Source organism: Podarcis muralis, chromosome 16 (assembly GCF_964188315.1).
Source record: "Podarcis muralis chromosome 16, rPodMur119.hap1.1, whole genome shotgun sequence".
NCBI lineage: Eukaryota > Metazoa > Chordata > Lepidosauria > Squamata > Lacertidae > Podarcis > Podarcis muralis.
Genome location: NC_135670.1, coordinates 29,999,534 through 30,014,976, shown reverse-complemented (window position 1 = coordinate 30,014,976; position 15,443 = coordinate 29,999,534). Strand labels below are relative to the sequence as shown.

Sequence of the window (15,443 nt, the reverse complement as noted above, 5' to 3'; positions counted from 1 at the left end):
AGCTTGCAGAAGGGAAATAAAGAAGCAGAAGCTTCCTCCCGCTGAAGCTCTGCTAGTAACTCAGACGCTTTCTCTTTTGTGAGCAAGATGTTTTTCTTGTAAGACTATAAACCAGACTGGCAAACCTCCAGGCACTGTGCCTCGACTAGTCAGTGGATCTGGCTGCTAATCACATTTAATTTAAGGCTCCTTTGCATCACACCACTTAAAGCCAAGCGCACACTTAGAGCTTCGTGTAGAGGGTGGAATCCCTAACTCTTACTAAGGCTGTCCCTTGTTCCAACGAAGTGACTTGTGGCCCTTGAACGACTCTTCCCACATTTACCCATTATTGGCCCTACCATTAGGAAGAGTGAGATATCCTCTTTTTCCATGTGGGGAAGGGTCACAGCTCAGAGGAAGAGCATATGCTTTGCCTGCAGAAGATCCCAGGTTTAATCCCTGGCTTTTGACTGTATTGGCTGTATTGACTGTATTGACTGTAGAGCCAGTGTGGTGTAGTGGTTAAGAGCGGTAGATTCGTAATCTGGGGAACCGGGTTCGCTTCCCCGCTCCTCCACATGCAGCTACTGGGTGACCTTGGGCCAGTCACACTTCTCTGAAGTCTCTCAGCCCCACTCACCTCACAGAGTGTTTGTTGTGGGGGAGAAGGGAAAGGAGACGGTTAGTCGCTTTGAGACTCCTTCGGGTAGTGATAAAGCGGGGTATCAAATCCAAACTCTTCTCCATGTAGGGGCGCACATTTGCCTCTGCTGTGGGCAGTTGGAAATCTGGGGAAGGGCCAAAGCTCAGTGATGGAGCCAGTGGCGTTGCAACGGGGGTGGGGGATAGGGCGGTGTGCCCCGGGTGCCATGTTTGCGGGGGTCAGCAATGTCTAGGCAACACGATGACCATGTGTATATGCAATAGACAATCTTTATAGAATTCCTTCAAACCATAACAAGTACAAAATGAAATCTTTAGTCTCAAAGTCTCTGAAAATCTTTAAATGAAGCGAGGTAGCAGACTTTGTACGATGAAAGACAAGCTGTGAATTCTACGAAACAATAGTCAATATCCGGAATCACTGTTCAGTGTTGGACATCATATTTGCTGGATGCACAAAGCTTCACAGCTTGTCTCTCATCTAGATGAACAAATAGTCTGACCTGTCCCAGACTCAATCCATTGCATCTCTAGGTAGGGCTGGGAGAGACCCACTGCCAGGCAGTGTAGTAATTCTGAGCTCGATGGACCAATGGTTTGGCTCATTGTAAGGCAGCTTCCTGTGCTCCTGTGAGGTGGATGCTCCCAGATCTACCTGGTTGGACCTTCTGCATACAAAGCTGTCAGCCTGCTACTCAGCTATGGACCTTCTCTGTTCTTAGGTTGAGTTTTTAAATCTACCATAACAAGCCACAGCTGCCCTGAATGAAGGAGGTTTCCTACCATTGTGACAAAGACTCACCTTTCTCGGTCCCATTCTGGTGCACAGGGGAAGATACTGGATTTCTAGATCTGGCAAAAGCACTCATGAGAGGCAGGGCTCCAGGCCGGTGATTCCTGGGCCTAATGTGGGAAAAGAGTGGACAGAGTTTAGACTTTTCAAAGGAATAATGGGCTCTGAATAATGAATACACAGCAAGACGTTATGTGAATAATCAATCCAGCCAGCCAGCCAGCCAAGCAACCAACCCAATTCTCCAAGACACAATCTAAATAAGGCTTCCCAAATCTCAGCACCCCCGATTTCCCTTGAAGTTGAGGTAGCGCCCCAAATGGACTCCAGCTCCATCTTCCCTTGCTCTCTACACCAGGGACATGTTTGAGTCCAAACCTAGGATGAAGCTGGACCTTAGCAGAGGAAGGGAAGAAAAACATCCTTACCAGTCTTCTGGATCACAGTCCCGGAATCCTTTTGCAAAAGGGTTGCTGGCAATCTTTAGCTGGGTTATCTGAAGAGAGAGGTTCAAGGAAAGTAAAGACGTCAAGGGCCATTAAGGAACAACAATGTCACACTAACCAAGAGGGTGGAATCCCCAGGCCCTCAAGAGGGCAAGTTGCTCTGTTTTATCCTATATCAATTGTTCCAAAGCATGCCACACCATAAAGACAGGGATGGGGAACATGTTGGACTCCAGTTTCCATCAGCCCAATCTAGCATGGTCAATGATCAGGGATGATGGGAGTTGTAGTCCATACCAGCATCCTCAGTAGGATCATAGGTTCCCCACTTCTGTTTTACACTGAATATGCAAGGAATTGAGCCGGGGACCTTCTGCATGCAAAGCTATTTATGAGCCACTGTCAGCTCCCTCAGTGAAACTGGCTGAATGCTGGGCACAAAACCCGCTCAAAGAACTACATAACACTCAGAAAGTACATAGGGTTCGTTTATTTGCAGCTCCCTTTATTCTGAGCACATTTTGATCGTAGCATGGTTTTCCTTCTTACAAATAAATAAAAGATTTTTGCACCTTTTAAGAGAGAACACTGAATAGGATCCACCCCAGTCTGGTATGCACAGGGCACATTAAGCACTTGAAATCCACATTGGGTTTCATGCCAGAGAGTTGAGCACATATGCATCTTGCTCCAACTAATGGGATTTAAACACTTTTAGTTATGGCTGTATTGCTGCAGCCTAGAGATGTACAGCACACCAAGTACAGCATGTCTGTGGTGTGTGTGTGTGTGTGTGTGTGTGTGTGTGTGTGTGTGTGTGTCTGTCTGTCTGTCTGTCCAGGATTGGGAGGGGAATGTACAGTGCTAGATTACCCAATAAGCAGTCTATGCATGTGATATGGGCACCAGCAAAGCAGAGACACAGGAAAAAATGAGTTGGGTTTCTTTTTTAAAAAAGAATTTGACATGAGGTAGAAGAAGAAGGAAGGAAGGAAGGAAGGAAGGAAGGAAGGAAGGAAGGAAGAACAACCGTAGCAGAAATATGGAGTACCATACAAACACAGATCGAAATAATGCAAGGGAATCAGATTCTGTCATGTGTTGCAATAAATCCTTGTTTTCTTATTGTAATGTATTCTTCTGAGCTATATACGTACTTGATTCATTTTTCTTTTTTGTGTGTGTCATAATTAATGTGAACCGAATCACATTTCTCCCCCATCCCTAATACTGGGTCCCCTTTTTGGTCGTGGCACCAGGGATGTTTTGAAAATGGTTACAGGCAAATTCTCTCTCTCCCTCTATGCCTTGGAAGTTCAACCACATGGCTGCTCCCAAATGCAAAATTGTACTCTGTGCTAACGCTAATTTGGGGCACCAGGGAAAGGCAGACCCACCCCCCAACATACATTGATCTGTCTGAAATGCAAATAAACTTGAAAGAAGACGTCACTTCATATGCCTCCCCCCACCTCCCTCCTCTGCCAAACCATCCCATCACCACAAGAGCAGTCCTGTATTTGTTTCATTCACCAGGGAGAAAGACAGGGCATTCTCTCCCCCCCCCCCTTCCACCCACCCCCATATTTAAGCGAATCCAAGGATAAAGTATGTGATTGTGAGTTTCCGGAATGGGTTGAAAAACAAACTTTAAGCCCCTCAGTGACAGTTCCAGCCTTAGAGGTCAAACTGATAGAAAGCAGAAGAGAAGGAGCAGCTGTCCCAAGCCATCAGATAAATGCCAGTCGGGAGGTGGGGGGCAGAGAAGTCTCTTAAAGGCACCGCACTTGGCTCCCATGAAGGTTATTTTCAGATGTTGTCAGAACAGCAATTGCGGAACCTCTCCCCCTCTTCCCCCCCCCCCCGCCTGCTTCACTTCTGATCTTATTATTTTTAGGGGGGGGAATGAAAAATTACAGGCCCAGAGTTCCATATTCTTTAGCAGTATGAGTAATACTACTCTTGTTTCTTAGAATCGAGTCATAAACAAAAAGACTATCAGCAGCAATACAGGTTTACACACACACACACACACACACACACACACACACAAATTGTTGCATTTGCAGATCAGATTGGACCCACGGATTCAGAGGGACTTCCAGCTGTGTGGTCCTGTACACGCCTGCTCAGAAGTAAGATTCACCAAGTTCTGTGAGGCTTGCCCCCAAGGTTCATACGTATGGGATTGCAGCACAACAGAGCAATTCTCTGCATGTTTGCTCAGAAGTAAGCCCCACTGTGTTCAGTAGCGCTTGCTCCCAGGCAAGCACGCTTTAGGATTGTCAGCAAAGTGTTGATGTTCAGGATTCATGGTGACACTGTGTGTCATCAGTTGTAACCTTGTGTGATGCTGCAGTGACAAAGAGTAGGTATTCAGCCCAACTGTCTCGATACTGTTTTGCACATCCTAATTTCTCTACAGAGAAAACGCTTCCATATAGGAAAAATGGGTGGAGCTTGAGTTTCTCCTCCTAACTAAGCAATATGGGCAGCTAATCCATTAATGGTTGGAATGGGAAGACCATTTAAAATGGATTCTCAGATTCACCTTTGGTGTGGTTAATGTGTTCGTTGGCTGATTATCAGTTAAACCAACGGCTTATGGACCACATCAATATTTATTTTGGCAAGGAAGTTGGTATTTATATAAAAAACAAATCTCACACACAAGAAACCCCAGAATCGATATTCTAGTCTGTACTTCAGAAAGGCAACTCATGTTTTATGCCATATTGAGTTCTATGGTTCAGCAGGGCAAGTCCAGATAAAACAGAGACCTCCCCCAAGAGGAGTTTTTCAGCTTACCAATTTTTATGTACTGTATTTGTACCACCTTGGTGGTGCGTTTCCTGCAGTACCTCAGACAGTGCTTGAGGCTTAGGTTTATACAAGCTGTGATGTCTCACTGATGTTCAGGACATTTTTGTGGGAGGTTTTCTTTAAGGCAAAACATGGAACCCTTGCCAGCTTCTTAGGGGGGGAGAGATAATACTTCAAGGCCTCCCAGGGTGATCAAATTCCTCCAGAAACCAAGGGACGGGCTTAGCAGATGAACTGCTGCAGCAGAAAGAGGAGGAGGGCAACTCCCTAGACAGACTATGCAACTTGCTTTGAGACTCAAAAAGCTGAATGCAGATTATTCAGCCAGAGGACTCTGTCAGCCCTGTAGAAAGAGTTGAGTAGAACAAAAAGCAATGGACTGGCTCTCACAGTCCATTACTGATCCTTCTCTCTATAGCTCTGGTGATGGGCTTGTCTGCACTGCAAACACAATCCAGTTCCAAACCTGTTCTCATCTATCATGGTTCCCCTCGCTGCAAGGGGACACTGTGATTCAGGGCATTATGAAGCTGCTGCAAATCCTCTACAAGTGCTCCTCAGTCTCATAGGTAGAAAGACTCAATAGTAGTACTTTGATAAACCCAAATTCAAGTTTCTTCCCAGTCTAGTTTTATTAAACTCAGTGGTGTAAGCTGTTTCCTGTTGTTGTGATTTTAAGATTATGAACTCAGGAGCTGTAATATCAAGAAAGAGACCTGGGGTCTTATCTAGTGCTAATCCTACCCAGAGTTGACCCATTGCAAATAATAGGCATGGCTATGGCCAACTTATATCCATTGATTTTCATGAGTCTAATCTGAGAACAGTTGGGTACAACTCACAGAAGAAGAAGAAGAAGAAGAAGAAGAAGAAGAAGAAGAAGAAGAAGAAGAAGAGGAGGAGGAGGAGGAGGAGGAGGAGTTTGGATTTGATATCCCGCCTTTCACTCCCTTTAAGGAGTCTCAAAGCGGCTAACATTCTCCTTTCCCTTCCTCCCCCACAACAAACACTCTGTGAGGTGAGTGGGGCTGAGAGACTTCAAAGAAGTGTGACTGGCCCAAGGTCACCCAGCAGCTGCATGTGGAGGAGCGGAGACGCGAACCCAGTTCCCCAGATTACGAGACTACCGCTCTTAACCACTACAGCACACTGGCTCTGTGCAATTAGCTTGGAGTTGGTGGTGGGTCTATAAAGTACAGCGGTACCTTGGGTTAAGTACTTAATTCATTCCGGAGGTCCATTCTTAACCTGAAACTGTTCTTAACCTGAAGCGCCACTTTAGCTAATGGGGCCTCCTGCTGCCGCCGTGCCGCCAGAGCACGATTTCTGTTCTCATCCTGAAGCAAAGGTCTTAACCCGAGGTAATATTTCTGGGTTAGCAGAGTCTGTAACCTGAAGCGTATGTAACCTGAAGCGTATGTAACCAGAGATACCACTGTATTGCCATTTTGGAAGGCACCCCAAGGGGCATCTAGTCCACCCCCCTGCAACACAGGAATCACAGCTAAATAATCCCTGGGCAGATGGCCATCACAACCTCCTGTGAAGGAGAGTCCACAACCATCAGTCACAACCATCAGTTCCACTGCCAAACAGCTCTTATCGTCAGAAAGTTATTCCTAATGTTTAGCCACAATCTCTTGCCATTTGAATACATTGGTTCAGGTCCTATCCTCCAGAACAGAAGAAGACCAGCTTGCTTGATTTGTGTTTAAGAGAGGTTATCACTGATCCTAACAATATTTACAGTTCCTTCCAGTAGCACCTTAGAGACCAACTAAGTTTGTTATTGGCAATGGCGTAGCGTGGGGGGTGCAGGGGGGGGCGGCAGCACCGGGCGCAACATCTGGGGTTAAGGCAAATCCACAGGTTAGGGGGCGCAAATCCACGGGTTAGGGGGTGCAAATCCATGGGTTAGGGGGCGCAAATTACTTGCCTTGCCCCGGGTGCTGACAACCCACGCTACGCCACTGGTTATTGGTATGAGCATGCACACCAATAGCAAACTTAGTTGGTCTCTAAGGTGCTACTGGAAGGAATTTTTGTATTTTGTTTCGACTACGGCAGACCAACACAGCTACCTACCTGTAACTAGAAATATTTACAGTGTGTGCAACAGAAACAACATCTAAGCGAGCGCGCTGGGGAGATGTCTGAACTGGTTGGGTCCAAGCACTGTGTTGTTACTGGTTTGTGGGTGGAAGTTATTAACGGCTGTTCTTATTAAATCACTGCTAAATTGGACCGGTGTGCTTCTAAGCTGAAATCCAGCAATTCACAGTTGCCATATTTCCCAAAGACCTCCATTCAAAGCCATGGGATTATCTAGGGAGCATGACACATACGTGAAACATGTGAGACAAATATGAATCCATAGCTATATTAGCAGTGACTAAAAAAACAGAGATATCAAAGTCTTAAAGCCATCAGAGCAGCTGAAGAAGCTGGAACATTTTGCTTTAGGACTTTAATCTGTTTTGTTAACAAATTATGGTTTTAGGGATTTAGCTGCATCTTTGCATGATCCAGAGCAAACAAGTGCTGTTTTACGCTTTACGAATTGTAGTTTTACCACTGCAATATTTTGGATTTGGACTTTCTCGTCTTAATTTGCTTTAGGATCAAGCCAAGGGAGGTAAGTGTTCCAGGTGTACTAGACCGGCCACTTTTGCTTCACAAATCTATTTAGGGCCATATTTTCATAGCTTCTGCTTACTGAGTCACTTCAACAAGATCTATGTCAAAAACACGACTGCCTTTGAAGTGGGTAGGAATATACATTTTGCTTTTAATCCACATTGCTAATCTGCAAATCGCCTCTTTTCCTTGGCCTTTGACACCTGAGATGCCTTTTGGTTTTTTAAAGGGTCCACCCTATTTTTGTGAATGTGTTGAATAGAAATTTTTTTAATTGTTGCATTTTAAATTGTTGTAACCAGCCCTGGGACCCGAGTGCAGGGCAGATGACAAAAAAAAAATATATAGCAACAACAACAACAATTTCCAATTGGTTTATAGACTGTGGGTTGGATCCAGACAACACATGAGGAAATTCCATTCACGGAACCCTGCTGTTGGATAGAAAGGTGGGGGGCTCTTTTTCTGATTCATCCCAAATCTTCCTCCTGCAACACCCTAATTCTACAAAATAAAAGGGGGGGAGGGGGAAACCAACCCCTTTTAACTCCTGTCATAGGGCTTATTTGTAGCATAGCTGCCTCTGTTCCTCCTTCTGAATACAGTGGTACCTCGGGTTAAGTACTTAATTTGTTCCGGAGGTCCGTACTTAGCTAATGGGGCCTCCTGCTGCCGCCGCGCCGCCGGAGCACGATTTCTGTTCTCATCCTGAAGCAAAGTTCTTAACCTGAGGTAATATTTCTGGGTTAACGGAGTCTGTAACCTGAAGTGTATGTAACCGGAAGCGTATGTAACCCGAGGTACCGCTGTATGTCTTTCTCAAGGAATACTTATGCTGCGGTTTGACAGTCATTTCCTCTCTCTAGGGATCCCTTGGAATTTTAGTTTTTTGGGGGAGGTGGCACAGATTTCTTACAAAATACATAGCCCTTCCACTAAACCAATTGTTGAGGTCTTTGGGGGAGTCGCTGTTAGTGCTCCCCCATGGCTCAGATGCAGAGTTTAGCTCAAAGGTCAGCAAACCTTTTCAGCAGGGGGCCGGCCCACTATCCCTCAGACCTTGTGGGGGGCCGGACTATATGGGGGGGGGGGATGAACAAATCCCTACGCCCCACAAATAACCCAGAGATGCATTTTAAATAAAAGGACACATTCTACTCATGTAAAAACACACTGATTCCCGGACCATCTGCGGGCCAGATTTAGAAGGCCATTGGGCCGGATCCGGCCCCCGGGCCTTAGTTTGCCTACCCATGGTTTGGATCTACGAGGAGCCGTGCATTGAGTACCAAGTGGCCAATTTTATGCAACTCCTCTCTCGATGAGGTCAGACAGACCCCCTCTGTGTTGAGTTTCCAGTGCCTCCTGAATATTTTTTTCATTCTAGCACTCATTTGTGATCGTATGGTTTTAACCGCTGTCCATTTTCATTGTATTGCATCCCTTGTATGCTGCTTAGAGATTACTGTAGCTAAGCAATATAAAAACCGTCTAAACAAATCAGTAAGAAACTGCCATCCAACTAAGTTATAACTCAGAGCAGACCCACTGAAGTGGATAAACTTGAGTTAGTCACGTCCATTAATTTCAGTGCATCCACTTTGAGTAGGATACAACCCAATATTAATAGGAAGCCTAGTAAATATTAATAGGAAGCTGGTAAAAATTGGTTGTGTAGACATTTTTCCCCCTTCTGTCTTGCATTTTCCTTCTCTAGAGGCAATTCACACTCGACAGAAACCACAAACAAAGCTCCCTTGAAGTTTGGCAGTTCTGAGTGTGGAGGGCCCAGAGGCACAGAAATCTTTTTAAATGGCAGAGTGACAAGTTATATAATCTCAGGCTGCACCCCTTTACCCACTTTACCTGGGAGTAAGTCCCACTGAACTCAAGGAGACTTACCTCTGAGTGCGAACAAGACTGAGTGTATGGGGGGGGGGCTCATTTAATTTCACTGCACACAGGTGGTGTAGTGACAATAAAGGTTTTTTAGTAGTAGTAGTAGTGGTATGCATGTGTGTATATATAGCATGGCACTGTTAACACCTCTTCATTTTATGAAACAGATTGAATAATAATTTCTGGATTATTTTAACTGCCTTGGATGAAGAGCTTGTTATACTCAAAATGTGCTGGGCATAATATCTGCTTAGAGACCTGCTTTGTAAATACATTAAAATAGCAATAGTAGTAATAGTAGTAGTAATAATAGGAGGAGGAGAAACTGGAGATCACTTGCAAATGTATTTTCCTTTAGTGCCTTTTTAGGTTTGCCTCTTTGGGGTTTTTTGGGGGAGGGGGGGATTGGTTTTGGAGCCCAACGTATGCAATGCATTTCATACATTTCTTCCTAAGGAGTCTGCAAGCAATTTTTCCATCTCAACCAGTTTGATCCCATCTGCGTAGTCTCATCACATCTGAGCTGATTTAACTGGGGACACGTCACCTTAAAGCACATTATGGATAGTTGTTTTGTGGCTGGTGTTGTTTTTTTTTTGGTTTTTTTTTTAAAACTATCAGTTGATTGACTGCTCTTAACAATGTCTCTCTCTCTTTCTCTCTCTCTCCTGCCTTCTCTTTTCCGGCTCTCCATCCATCATGTGGCTCAAAAAGAAGGTTGGGAAAGGTGCTTTTTCTTTCTTTCTTTTGCTGATAAATGAAGTACTGGACGGAAGGTTTGTGTCTCAATAATGAACTCCAGATACTCACCCGATGGTTCTGGTAGGCGGTCACCGCGGTGAAGCGGGTCTCCTCGAAGACAAAAGTCTTATAGTTCTCTTCCGCGTATTTCTCGCTGTCTTTCCTAGGATCCACGTAGACCACGTGGAAGCGGGGCTGGTATCTGTGCATGGAGTTCAAAATGATCTGGATGATAAAACGAGCAAGGGAGATCATGACTGAGTCATTCTACGACACCAAGATGGAACGCAGAGAGGCAAAGAAGGGTCCCACGCAGGAAACTGACAGCGGTGCCAATGGGGTAAAGGCTTTGGGGCAGACATCTGAGCTGCTGCTTGATAGGAAATCCCCCCCCCCCCAAGCACAGCAGAGTTGGCTTCTTACCATTTTTGGAGTATGTGAAGCAATTGACATTCCCATCTGAAAAGTCCATACCCCCCCCCCCCAATAAGACCATTAAATACAGAGTTTCAAATTACCTAGCTGAAGTATACCGTGTCACAGAGGGGGCAGGCTGGGGGTGAGGGGGGTCAATCTGTGCACCCCAAACTTTGAGGAGACATATGGACTGCAGGAGGACTCAACAATGCCTACTGGTGTGCAGTGTAAATCATTTGGGTGGATTTATTAATGCAATCACTGTCCTGCCCCCGCCCCCCAAAAAAGGAAAAAAAGAAATCTGGAGCAGACTATCAATGCCACTGCTGAGAAAACTGCACTGGCTGCCAGTTAGCTACTGGGTTACGTTCAAGGTGATGATGCTTGTGTACAAAGCGCTATACAATCAGGAACCAGGATACCTAAACATCATTTGTTCATTGTGTCAACAGATGCCAGGCCAATCATCCACATTTTTTCCAAAGAGCTTCAGGTGGCACCCATGATTCTCCACCTCCTCATTTAACTCCCACAACAACTCTGTGAGGTAGGCTAGGCTGAGAAGCAGTGATTAGACCATAGGTACTACACACCTGTGCTAGCTACTCTCTCACACACACCAGGCCTTTTGACCACACAGCCTCTTTATTTGAGTCAGTAAATCCCAATGATTTTGATTGAAACATTTTATTGATCTGGCTTGGAGGGTGTGCAATCTCTTCTAGCTTAGTTTTTTTGATGGGTGCCACTAAAGAAGTGTGCCAACAAAAAGTTGTGCATTCTGAAGTCCAGGACACTTTGAACCATGCTTCTGCCTGCCGTAATTTCGGAGGGCCTGGGCTCTCAAATAAATTCATTTAGGGTTGCAAGTTGTTCTCGTGGAAATTAAACAAGGCAACCTGCTTGGGCACCAAAATGTCTTCAAGTAAAATACGCAACGAAACAGCAGTTTAAAAAGCATGTCAATGGTGTGTTTTGTTTATTTTAAAAAGCAAACAGTGTAAAAAATAAAATCAGAAGTTCAGTTCAGCGGGAGACTTGTGAAACTGCTGTGTCTCTAGGGGCCAGCAGAATGCCAATGCTGATGGAACTTCTCATATTTCATCAGGGAGGGGTTTCTACAACACTGGTGTCAGCAGTAGAAAAGCCCACCTCTGTGTTACCACAAGCTGATAACCAACTGGGTTCTATTAACTGATTGTAGTGCGCTTGCTGGGGAGCGGAAGGTAAAAATGTGTTGGGGGTGGGGTTTCTGGTCCAGAATCATTTAGGGCTTTGTATGCAAGGAGCAGGGACGTGGGTGGCGCTGTGGGTTAAACCACAGAGCCTAGGACTTGTTGATCAGAAGGTCTGCGGTTCAAATCCCCGCAATGGGGTGAGCTCCCATTGCTCAGTCCCTGCTCCTGCCAACCTAGCAGTTCAAAAGCACGTCAAAGTGCAAGTAGATAAATAGGTACCGCTCTGGCGGGAAGGTAAACGGCATTTCTGTGCGCTGCTCTGGTTTGCCAGAAGCGGCTTAGTCATGCTGGCCACATGACCCGAAAGCTGTACACCAGCTCCCTTGGCCAATAAAGCGAAATGAGTGTTGCAACCCCAGAGTCGGTCACGACTGGACCTAATGGTCAGGGGTCCCTTTATGCAAGGAGCAGAACCTTAAAATTGGCTCAGTGGCCTTATAGGCAGCTGCTGCAGATCCCCTTGTACTGGTAGGATATGTGCCAGATACAGAGCACCACTCAGCACCCAACTGCAAGAACCACCCCACACCCAAGACTCATTCCATTATTATATTGTTCCATGTTCCCCAATTAGCTTCCGCCCTCCCCAAGACAACACTTACATGTCCATTGTCATCCAATAAATTGTTAGTGAGCTTGAGTTTATCAAAGGAGACAATCTGTTTCATCCACTGGGCTCCCCTAGCCGGGGAATCTGGGTGATAATGGACTCTCCCTGGAGTTGCAGGGTCTGCCTTGCCAGCCACCAGCCAGGAGGAACTGTGAAATGCATATCTGTATGGGGAGAAAAGCCAGCACTGGGTTAGCCGCCATGCTAAGTTTTACATTTGTGAATCTACGTTGCCAACGGCGAATTCAACACTTGTAAAAACATCGATTTTGATACATCAAATAAGCATCCTGTTCTTCAGATAGGTTAAATAAACAACCAATTTAAAGAACGGGTTGTTTATTTACTCTGTCGAAATCAGCATCACCCTGTCTCAATGGACTTCAAAAATATTTAGGTGTTTTTAATTAGCGCAACAATAGTGTGCCATTTTTAACAGTATGATTAGAAAGTGAGGCAGTGTGGTGCAATGGTGTTAGACCCTACTAGGCAAGACCCTGGTTCAAGTCCCCACTCTGCCGTGAAGCTCCCTGGGTGACCTTGAGCCCCTCTCTCTCTCTCTCTCTCTCTCTCTCTCTCTCTCTCAATGTAACCTACCTCAAAGGGTTGTTGTGAGGATAAGATGAATGGCAGGGAGGAAAACCACACGCACTGCCTTGAGACTTGTGGAGGACAAGCAGGACTTCAAGGTAATAAGTAAGTATTGCATTTGGGCACAGGTCACATGTACTGTAGTGAGCTTTAATTTATGATAGCATTTATAAACTGCTGATATATCTATCTACATAATATATAATATATAATATATAATATATAATATATAATATATAATGGTGGTGGTGCACAATAAATTATAAAATAGGGAAATGTTCCCTGATACCAAGATGAGGTATGGAATGCAGATAGAGAGAATTTATAAGAATAATGATCTGTTGTGACCTTGACAGAAGTGTACAATAGACGAGCCTTCTTGTGTTTTGGCTTATTTTCCACTCCCCCCCCTTTCCCCTCCTTCTTCTTTCCTTTTCCTTTTTTCTTTCCCATAATGGCTTACGTTCTATGCCATGTACTCTGATATTTTTTGTAGTTTTTTTAGCTTTTTCCATTATTATTATGGATTTTTCTTTTGTAATTTTGGTTGTTTATCTGTATTTGTTTAAAGCAAAATAAATGTATTAAATTATAAAGAAATTATAAAATCGTAAAATCCAGAACAAACGGTCAGCACTGACGAAGCACTTGGGGAAACATAAAATTTGAGCAGGTGACAAAATATCAGCTTTGTAGGTATATTTGATTTCAACAGTAATAGGCAGAAGGAACACCATCCCAACCAGAGCTGAAAGCCCCAAAATGGGGCGCTCTGTTGGGGGGCAGGACTGAGATGGCCCAAGATCCACCAGATCCCAAGCTGGTATCCCAGCCAGTGCCAGCCAGTACTGGGCTCCATGCAAATGTAATCGCCGCACCAACCTGGAGCTAGCACACAGATCAGGCCCGATCTGTGGCTGGGCAGTAGACATGGAGATCCCTTTCCCATGTTTCAGTGCTCTGGCGGCAGCAGTGGGTAACTTGGACTGCTTTGCCTACCCCACAAGGAAACTAAGCAAATATGTGGTAATTGTGGGACAGTCAAGTATTGCATCTGTATAGGGCTGTAGCTTTAATCTAGGGAGCCCTTGGCAAAGGAACTTGGAAGCAAGACAAAGAGACCTACCACAGCCAGAGGCCGGGCAACATCTGAGCCACTGCTCAGCCAAAAAATTTGTTCTCATTGCCAGCACGTCGCCTTGAAAGATGCAAAATGACAGTAACTAGAGGGTGCCGCTGACCATAGGCAGAGAGTTACTTTCACCACAGAGTAACCAAAAGCAGTGCATGGACATCTGGGATGAGAGTAAAAGAGCTCCAAAGTCAGAGTGGGTGTCTTCCAGAAAGGGCCTTTCATTTCTGAACTTTAACATGTGGGTGTGTGAAGTGTCAGGCTTTGCTTTCCCTTCTGTGTGATGGGAACAACTTCACTTTCTGCTCTTGTAGCTTCTCAACAGCTAGCTTGCAAAGAAACTGTAATATTTTAGTATGCTGTCTATAAGTTGGTGGGAACAGCTGATCAGGTGCTTAGGAAGTTAAGAACATTAGAAGAGTCCTGCTGGTTCAAGCTAAAGGGATCTCTGGACACCTAGGCCATTGAGTCATTAGGGCCCAATGGAGATATGGTAGGAATATAACAACAGCCCTGCTAGGTAAAGGTAAAGGGACCCCTGATCATTAGAGGTCCAGTCGTGGCCGACTCTGGGGTTGCGGCGCTCATCTCGCTTTATTGGCCGAGGGAGCCGGCGTACAGCTTCCGGGTCATGTGGCCAGCATGACTAAGCCGCTTCTGGAGAACCAGAGCAGCGCACGGAAACGCCGTTTACCTTCCCGCCAGAGCAGTGCCTATTGATCTACTTGCACTTTGACGTGCTTTTGAACTGCTAGGTTGGCAGGAGCAGGGACCAAGCAACGGGAGCTCACCCCGTCGCGGGGATTCGAACCGCCAACCTTCTGATCGGCAAGTCCTAGGCTCTTTGGTTTAACCCACAGCGCCACCAGCGTCCTTCCTAGGCCACTGAGTCAGTAGGGCCCAATGGAGATATGGTAGGAATATAACAACAGCCCTGCTAGGACAGGCCAAAGGCCTATGTTGTCCGGCATCCTGTCCTTACATTGGAGAACCAAATGCAAAGAGGAACCGAATGTCCCAGGAACTCTCTCTACTTATGATTCCCTGCAGCTGATATTTACAGGCATTCTGCCTCGAAAATATCTATCTAATGCTGAAATCAGCACCAACCCATCTTAGCAAAGGTGATCTTTCTATTAAAAAAAGAGAGAATCATTTCGCATGCCTCACCCGAATCAAGAGAGATGCATGCTGAAACAGTAATTGGTTTAAATGTCATCCCAACAGTTAAATATGTTGACATCTATGCATGTCTACTCAGAAGTAGGGGACGTGGGTGGCGCTGTGGGTAAAACCTCAGTGCCTAGGACTTGCCGATCGCATGGTCGTCGGTTCGAATCCCCGTGGCGGGGTGAGCTACCGTCTTTCGGTCCCAGCTCCTGCCCACCTAGCAGTTCGAAAGCACCCCTAAGTGCAAGTAGATAAATAGGTACCGCTTTATAGCGGGAAGGTAAACGCCGTTTCCGTGTGC

The 15,443-nt window shown here is 45.5% G+C and overlaps 1 protein-coding gene across 3 annotated transcripts in view; it reads right to left on the bottom strand.

Moving 5' to 3' along the window:
* The window catches only part of TBX1 (T-box transcription factor 1), a 72,381-nt gene that overhangs the window by 11,927 nt on the left and 45,011 nt on the right, over positions 1-15,443 (bottom strand). For all 3 annotated transcript variants that reach the window (XM_028709895.2, XM_028709893.2, XM_028709894.2), the window contains 4 exons: positions 12,242-12,413; positions 10,054-10,209; positions 1,867-1,934; positions 1,448-1,548 (listed from right to left, as the gene is read on the bottom strand). In XM_028709895.2, the coding sequence (XP_028565728.2) occupies positions 1,448-1,548; positions 1,867-1,934; positions 10,054-10,209; positions 12,242-12,413 (497 nt within the window). The remainder of the gene's footprint in view (positions 1-1,447; positions 1,549-1,866; positions 1,935-10,053; positions 10,210-12,241; positions 12,414-15,443) is intronic.